Source organism: Oryzias melastigma, linkage group LG12 (genome assembly GCF_002922805.2).
Source record: "Oryzias melastigma strain HK-1 linkage group LG12, ASM292280v2, whole genome shotgun sequence".
Lineage (NCBI taxonomy): Eukaryota > Metazoa > Chordata > Actinopteri > Beloniformes > Adrianichthyidae > Oryzias > Oryzias melastigma.
Genome location: NC_050523.1, coordinates 12567667 through 12575447, shown reverse-complemented (window position 1 = coordinate 12575447; position 7781 = coordinate 12567667). Strand labels below are relative to the sequence as shown.

The 7781-nt window shown below is 37.1% G+C and overlaps 1 protein-coding gene and 1 non-coding gene across 2 annotated transcripts in view; both read left to right on the top strand.

Annotated features, from left to right (window-relative positions):
- Positions 1-2728: 2728 nt before the first annotated feature.
- Positions 2729-7781, top strand: part of ddx54 (DEAD (Asp-Glu-Ala-Asp) box polypeptide 54) — a gene marked incomplete at its 5' end in the record, with an annotated part of 6777 nt that continues 1724 nt past the window's right edge. The window contains 15 exon segments of the mRNA XM_024299044.2: positions 2729-2881; positions 3455-3581; positions 3666-3736; positions 3813-4001; positions 4100-4149; positions 4231-4272; positions 4347-4442; positions 4518-4639; positions 4722-4783; positions 5493-5624; positions 5692-5902; positions 5982-6113; positions 6193-6414; positions 6997-7070; positions 7161-7361. Of these exon segments, the coding sequence (XP_024154812.1) occupies positions 2768-2881; positions 3455-3581; positions 3666-3736; positions 3813-4001; positions 4100-4149; positions 4231-4272; positions 4347-4442; positions 4518-4639; positions 4722-4783; positions 5493-5624; positions 5692-5902; positions 5982-6113; positions 6193-6414; positions 6997-7070; positions 7161-7361 (1845 nt within the window).
- Positions 3020-3091, top strand: trnac-gca. Its single transcript has one exon. It is a non-coding gene; the product is annotated as a tRNA-Cys (tRNA).

Below are 7781 nucleotides of genomic sequence, written 5' to 3'. Positions count from 1 at the left end.
TAGTTAGTGTAGCAAAAGGCATCCTCATCCTTCAAGGTGATGTGGCCACAAACAGTTCAAGCGGCTGCTCCAATGGCTCCTCCACACCAATTTGAGCTGTCAGATTTTTAATGCAGTAATAAAATACTCCTATTATACTGTAGTTTCATTCATTTATTAAGAGTTGGTTCCAGAAAAACAACTAGTTAAATGCTATTTACTCAACAAAATACATCTATATTGAAACCGTCTTTAATGTCACAATGTGACAATGGCTCCTATTAAATATTTTTTATTAGTTTTAAAATCTTTGGACAGTTTCCACAACTAAAAAAGTCGCATTAGAATTAATCTACACCAGAAAAATACATTTTTTTGTTGCACAGCATACTTGAAATGTTTACAGTAAACAAACTTTGAATGTAAGTGGTAATATTGTTTCAAATATGAGTGTTGAAACATGTGTTTAAAGGCATTTAAGAAGTTTTTCTTCAAGCAGACACATGTATTACGTTTGTTTTCACGACTTTTTAAGACCTTCTAGAAACCAGTGTTTCAAAGTGGTTTTGTATTAACTTTAATCTAAATCCTATTTAACATTTGTAGGAGCGGTAGAAATCAATGAAATCGTTTTATTTGCAGAAATTATCTCAAGAAGTTGTGTAACAATTCTATAAGCTGTCTCTTGGGAATAAGCAAGTGTGCAGCTTGATGCCGCTAGGATAGGCTCCAGCAACAATGAGGTTAAAGGCTGGATCATTTTTGTACAGCTCTGTTTAATGATTTGGCTTTTGAAATTATTTTAGTAGAGAACTGTTAAAATAAATGAAGAGTTGTTATGTGTTAGGTTGAAATAATCTCAGTGAATTCTAAAGTGTGAACTCAGAAAACTAAAAAAGAAACGACTTTCATTACCACAGCTTTTTCAAAACATATCCCTATCCTTAGCAGAGCCAAAGTTATTTTAAGCAGGACTAAACAATTAGACAACAAAAGTCGGACAGGAAATAAAAGCTGCAGATGCAAATAAATAAATAAAAGTAAAAAAAAAAATAGACATGCCAGTCTTAAAAGCTAAAAAAAGACATGTTTTTTTTTCAGCTGACAGGCAAAAAAATACCTTTTTAATTGTTTCATCATTCACCAATTTGGTCTGTTTTTCTATCTCAGAGAGAACCACAAGTCTACTGCCACATGTTTAAAAATGAAAGCTATTTTGGAAATTCATGCAATGCAAAGTGTTTTTGAAAGCAAATGGGAAAACCAAACACATTTCCTCAGCTTTTTATGATGTAACATAAAGTAATAACAGAACAGAAACAGAAAATCAAAAAAAAAAATCTAAAGCAACATCTATAAGACATAGCTCAAACCACATTAGAGCAACCTGACTGGCAGGAAGGAGCTGTGCAGGCTGTCCTCAGAGCACACTGACGCCACCAGCTGGTTCATTTGGATAACTTGATTAATCTAGCGTGACCTTCTCATTGCTGTGTGTGACATATCTTAATCCTTCAAGCCTTATCACCTAAATGGCCTGCAATGACAAAAAGCTGACTTGCTGCACATGTTTCTTGCCAATAATTACTGCAGCACTCTCAGTTTCTTTGACCAGTCGGTGCCAGGTTGATTCAGAGAATTTTTTATTAAATTTCTGCTGAGCTGCTGCTGTGAGGAGAATTATTTATTGTAAATCAGCGTTCTGCATTGACAAAAAATACTCTGACTGCTTTTAGACTTTGTAGAAAGGGATGTTAAGGAATAATATATTTTTTGAATTAAAATGATTAAAAGTGAACATTAGCTTTAATAATCAATCTAATAAAAATGGTAGTTATATTTCCGTCAAATAATAAGAGCAGGGATTAGAAGGTTATTTTTGGTTGGCTGTTTTTATGAAACGGCAGCGTACATCCGGTTAAAAAAAAACCCAGAAATATCATTCAACAGAAGATTAGGGGAAACTTCCGAGAAACATCAGTCACTAAAGTACTTACTCTGAACTATTTCAGGCTTTGCCAAAATGAAAACACAAGCAAAGTACTCTGATTTGATCTCGTTTCATTTCCCCTTCAGACCAGATTGTGTAACATTGATTTTAATATAAAGCTGTTCATATGAGCTTTTCTCAAAAGATCAGTTTTGAATACAAAGAGAGCCCTAGTTTGATCCTCAGAGGAATAGTAATGGAAGAAAAGCTCTTGTAGCTGCACTGAATATTGCTATTTCTGTTAGAGCCGTTTTTTTTTATTACCTGTTGTTAAAGTCACGAGTTTACAAAGATTTAATGCTATGTTTTTTGGGAAATAGTTTAGTATAATTCGTTATGTTATTCGTTAACCACAAAGGAGTTTGGCAAATTAAAATCTGCCAACAGGGCAAAGGGACCTTTCTGCTCCTTATTCTATCATCTGATGGTTTAAAATCAGTCAGCTTAACAATGAAGTGAAATTCATTTTTAACAACATAAAGAAGAGCAAAATGTAGAAAATGCTATGATATTGTGTGGTTGACTGTTGTAGAACATTCACTGTAAAATGTTAAATAAATGGAGAAAGAAGAAAAAAAACAATGCCCTATTGGACGCTAGGGGGCAGAGTTGAGTTCCAAGGGCGGTCACATTCGACGCAAGGCAGCAGCAAAGAAGAAATTCCCACGTGTTTACAACATGTCTGCGGGTTGAGTTGCGGTGTATTTAGATGAAGTTTTTTGTGTTTTGCCTTATTATTTCGTAGTGGTAAATCCGAAGTATTACGTTTCCGACACAAGAAAACAATAAAACGAGAGAATGGCTCAGCGAAAGAAGAAACTCACGAAGAAAAAGAGACATCAAGCTAGAGAACCGGAGTCTGAATCTGACGGAGACTTCGAGCTGGCAGCTGAAGTAAAAGACGATGAGTCGGTAAGGACTGACCATTTCTTACTTTTACTCAAAACACAAACGATAATTGTGACATTCAAAAGCCATAATCGAAAAAATTTAAATGTCAGTCTATGTAGCGTATTAGAGTATGATACATGACGGTCGAGGCAGACGTCCGGGGGTATAGCTCAGTGGTAGAGCATTTGACTGCAGATCAAGAGGTCTCCGGTTCAAATCCGGATGCCCCCTGTTTTTGTCCCACCAGTTTTTGTCCAATTCCCCCACTCAAATATAAATGATCGAGCATTTGATTATTTTATTTTATCTGCTTGTTATTGATGACAAACGCTAAATATCAGTCAAAATCGGGGCAAAATTGTTCTTCAATGCCCGCGACAAAAATTGTTTTAAGATTTGTGAATTGTTGTTTTTGATAAAGGGTTGTTGTCGCAAACAACTAAATACGGCTAAAACTGATTTTACACTTAATATATATATATATTACATTTCACCATAAATAATCAAAAGTTGTTGTTATATCTTTAAAAATTGTGTCTCACTCTCATATTTTATTAACATTTTGAGGCTGGACTTTATTCTTATGTTTCACAGCCTGGGAGGAAACTGCTGCGGTTCCCCTCGGCTGCAGACTGCACATCAGATGTGGAGCCTGACACCAGGGGGCTGGTTAGAGCCCAAAACAAGAAGAAGAAGAAATCTGGAGGCTTTCAGTCCATGGGTAGGTTTTTTTTTTAGTTCTTTCTGACGTGCATTAATTTAGTCTGTAAATGATCCTACCAAAATACCCTCTCCTTATGTTCAGGTCTAAGCTATCCTGTGTATAAAGGCGTCATGAAAAAAGGTTACAAAGTTCCTACACCCATTCAAAGAAAGGTAAGGTGCTGTCAGATAAGAATTTGTATGTGTATGATGATGTTGGACATTCATTTGAACTCTATCACCACCTCAGACTGTTCCAGTGATTTTGGATGGGAAGGATGTGGTAGCCATGGCTAGGACAGGCAGTGGGAAAACGGCTGCCTTTCTTGTGCCCATGTTTGAAAGGCTGAAGGCCCCTCAAGCCCAATCAGGAGCCAGAGCTCTCATTCTGTCCCCTACCAGGGAGTTGGCCCTACAGACGATGAAGTTCACCAAAGAGGTGCATCCACTCTGATTGCTATTGGATTATAAGCACCACTCATTGCTGCATAACTGCAACTGTAGATTTTTAAATGTTGTGTTGATGTTGTTTCTCAGTTGGGAAAATTCACTGGCCTCAAGACTGCTTTGATTCTGGGTGGAGACAGGTGGGTTGTTTTTCTCATCATTTACTCTGGATTTATGCTGTTCCGACTCTTTGATGAAGCTCTCTGTCTGCTGTTTTCCAGAATGGAGGATCAGTTTGCTGCTCTTCATGAAAATCCTGACATGTATGTGTTTTACTGAAGTCTAGTTCCTTTTCATCCACATCTCTATTGTAATGAAAATGAAATGTTTCTGTCAGAATCATTGGTACTCCTGGTCGTCTCATGCACGTGGTCAAAGAAATGAACCTGAAGCTGCACAGCGTGGAGTATGTGGTCTTCGATGAAGCCGATCGGTAAGGGGTTGTTTTGTACATGTCACACTTTGATTTCCACATGATTTTGTCTCACAAACTCCTTCTTCCACTCAGGCTGTTTGAAATGGGTTTTGCTGAGCAGCTTCAGGAGATCATTCAGAGGCTCCCAGACACCAGGCAGACCCTCTTGTTCTCTGCTACTCTCCCCAAACTGTTGGTGGAATTTGCTAGAGCTGGTGAGACCAACATGTCTGCAGTATATTTTATTTAACCCCCCCAAGTTCCCATTGAGGATATTGAAATAAACATTTTTCATAGGGTTGACGGAACCTGTTCTGATTCGTTTGGATGTGGATTCTAAGCTTAGTGACCAAATCAAGGTAAAGAAAAGACTTGCGTTACTTTGGCACCAACTACTACTGATTTATTGGGTTTATTCCACAGAAATCTGGTTTCTATCATTAACTTTTTAGAATTAATTGCAATTTCTGAGACTGACGTCAAATATGTCAAAGCAAAATGTGCTTTTAGAAGACTCAGAGCCTCCAAGCTGCTGGAGAGATATTTAAGAATTTTTATTTTGGTTCTGAAGCAGCTAACATTAATATTTAACATACCTATTTTTATTTGAATTTTTTTTTGATAAACTATTAGAATTGCTAGAACTCATCAGACCCATTTCTGAAAGAAATATTCTTCTGTGAATTACTTTTACAACAAAATAATTAGTTTCAACATAAGAAACTCCATCTTTGGGAACACAGGATCCCTTCTTAGAACAGGAATAGAAAACCAAAAGCAAAAAAAGAAAAAAAATAACGAGAGTATAACAACTATAATAGAATAAATGATCTAATGTGGGCAGACAAAGTGTGTTCAAATATTAAATAGCTAATAAATTCCATTTGTAAAAAAGAAAAAATCAACAAAACTTCAAATTGAAATTATTTCAAAGATGGAAAAAAAAAGATTTTCTCAAATAAGTTTAAACATTTTCTATAGTTATTTTTTTTTTATCAATGTATTTTCTTTTAGCAGGACACGGGTAATTTTAAAGTCAAAACTCAAAACGTTTTTTTTTCCTCTTAGCTCTCCTTCTTCCACCTACGTGTGGATGACAAACCGGCGCTGCTGCTGCACCTTTTGAAAAACGTGGCAAAACCCCAGGAGCAGACGGTGGTCTTTGTGGCCACCAAGCATCACGTAGAGTACCTCAGAGAGGTGAGTTTGTAGGTTAAGGGAAATCAGAGTGAAGCTTTGTTGGAAACGATCTGCTCGTTCTCTGCAGTTGCTGTCGTCAGAGGGCATCGAGTGCGCCCACATCTACAGTGCTCTCGATCAAACCGCTAGGAAGATCAATATTGGTAAATTTGTGCACCGGAAAGCCATGGTGCTGCTCGTGACTGATGTCGCCGCTCGCGGTATAGACATACCCATGCTGGACAACGTCATCAACTACAACTTCCCATCCAAGGCGAAGCTCTTCTTGCATCGAGTTGGTTAGTGGTTTCCAATTAAAGTTGTGACCAGGGGGAGAAATACTAGAACTTAAGTGATTTTTTTTTTTTTTGTCGTTAGGTCGTGTGGGACGCGCTGGACGCAGCGGCTCCACCTACAGCCTGATATGTCCTGATGAGATGCCTTTTCTCTATGACCTCCATCTTTTTCTTGGAAGACCTGTGCAGTTTGCCACACTTGATCACACCCAAGGTAAACCTTGTCTTAATAAGTTAAATTCTAAACTTGTACACATAGACATGAATTACTCATACAATCACATTTCTTTTAGAGTGTGATGGCGTGCTTGGCAGAGTGCCGCAGAGCATTCTGGATGATGAAGGTTCCCATTTGATCACAGCTCATGAGAACTCTCTGGACCTGCAGAATCTGCATCGTGTCTCGGAGAACGCATACAAACAGTACCTGAAGTCAAGGCCCAACCCTTCCACAGAGTCCATCAGACGAGTCAAAAACCTGGATCTGTCCTGCATGGCCGTTCATCCACTACTCGGTTCGTTTAAAAAGATGTTTATACCTTTGCACCAGCGTACTGATCATTTTGGCTCCTTTCACACAGATTGTGTTATTTGTATTTATATTTTACTTATATTAAAAGCAGGAAATTATATTGAAAAAGTACTGTTATTCCCCAAATACCAGTGATTCATCTTAAACTCTCAATGATGTAGGGTTCATCTGTGTAACAAATCTAGCGTTATCATGTTTTTTGTTCATGAAACTGTTCTCAAACAAAAACCTACATTTTTGTTCTTAAAAAATAAACTGCATCCACTGCAGTCTTGTGAAAACATTTCTTTTAACCCTTCACAGCTAAAAAAAAATAATCTTCTTAAACTTAATTCCATTAAGTTTTCTTTCTATGCAGCACACATAAATACAAAATTACCTAAGTGAATGGTGACCCTGACCCTGCTGTACTTTCATTACGTTAATGAATCAAAATGTCTTCTTCAAGAGAGATCTATTGTAAATATTGTTAGATATTAAGCTGCAAAGACTCAAAAATTGTTATAAGTGCTAAATACTCACTGATTCTTTGTCAGAAACACATATTCATAGATTTTTCTTTCAGGTTCTGGTCTGGAGAAAATGGAACTCGAGCGTCTTCAAATAGTCGATGCTATCAAAGGCTACAAATCTAAATCAGTGAGAGAACATCCAACATTTTCCACTGATTTCCTAATCCATAATTACATCATTTAAATGATTAATTTATTTTTTCCTTTTCTCACTCAGACTATATTTGAAATCAACTCGAACAGTAAGACACCTGCTAGTGAGGTGATGCGGGCTAAACGCTCCAAAGACGCAGGTTTAGTGGACAAGTTCAGCAAACAGAAAGAGGATCTGGCTGCAGAGAACAGGCCGCTCCAGTTTGTCGCCTCTGTTGATGATGACTCGATGCATGGAACAATCAAGGAGGAAGAAGATCTGAAGGTAAAGTAATTTTTGGTAAATTAAGGCAATTTTTGACGACCTGCGATCTACCCACACAGATCAATGAAATGAGGACCTCTGCCCTAGACAAGGGGTGAAGGCTGTGATGCCTCTTTTGTCCAGCAGATGGCAGTATATCCTGCTTAATTGGTGAAAGAAGTTAAAAAAAGCATAGAAAATCTCTTAAACATTTGATTGATTCTTACATCATTAAAAAATACATTTTAATCTACAAAAAGATGCTCCTTAACAGCTGTTTTTATTTTTAAATTGTTTTTTTGGGGGGGTATTTTGAGTGTTAAACACTTTGTATTGTGCAATCTTATTGTGTATTCACTGAGCTTTGACTCAGATGAAAATATTTGTGACAAAATTGGTTTATTAGGTGAATGAAAAGTAGTATTAGTCACATTTTAGGTG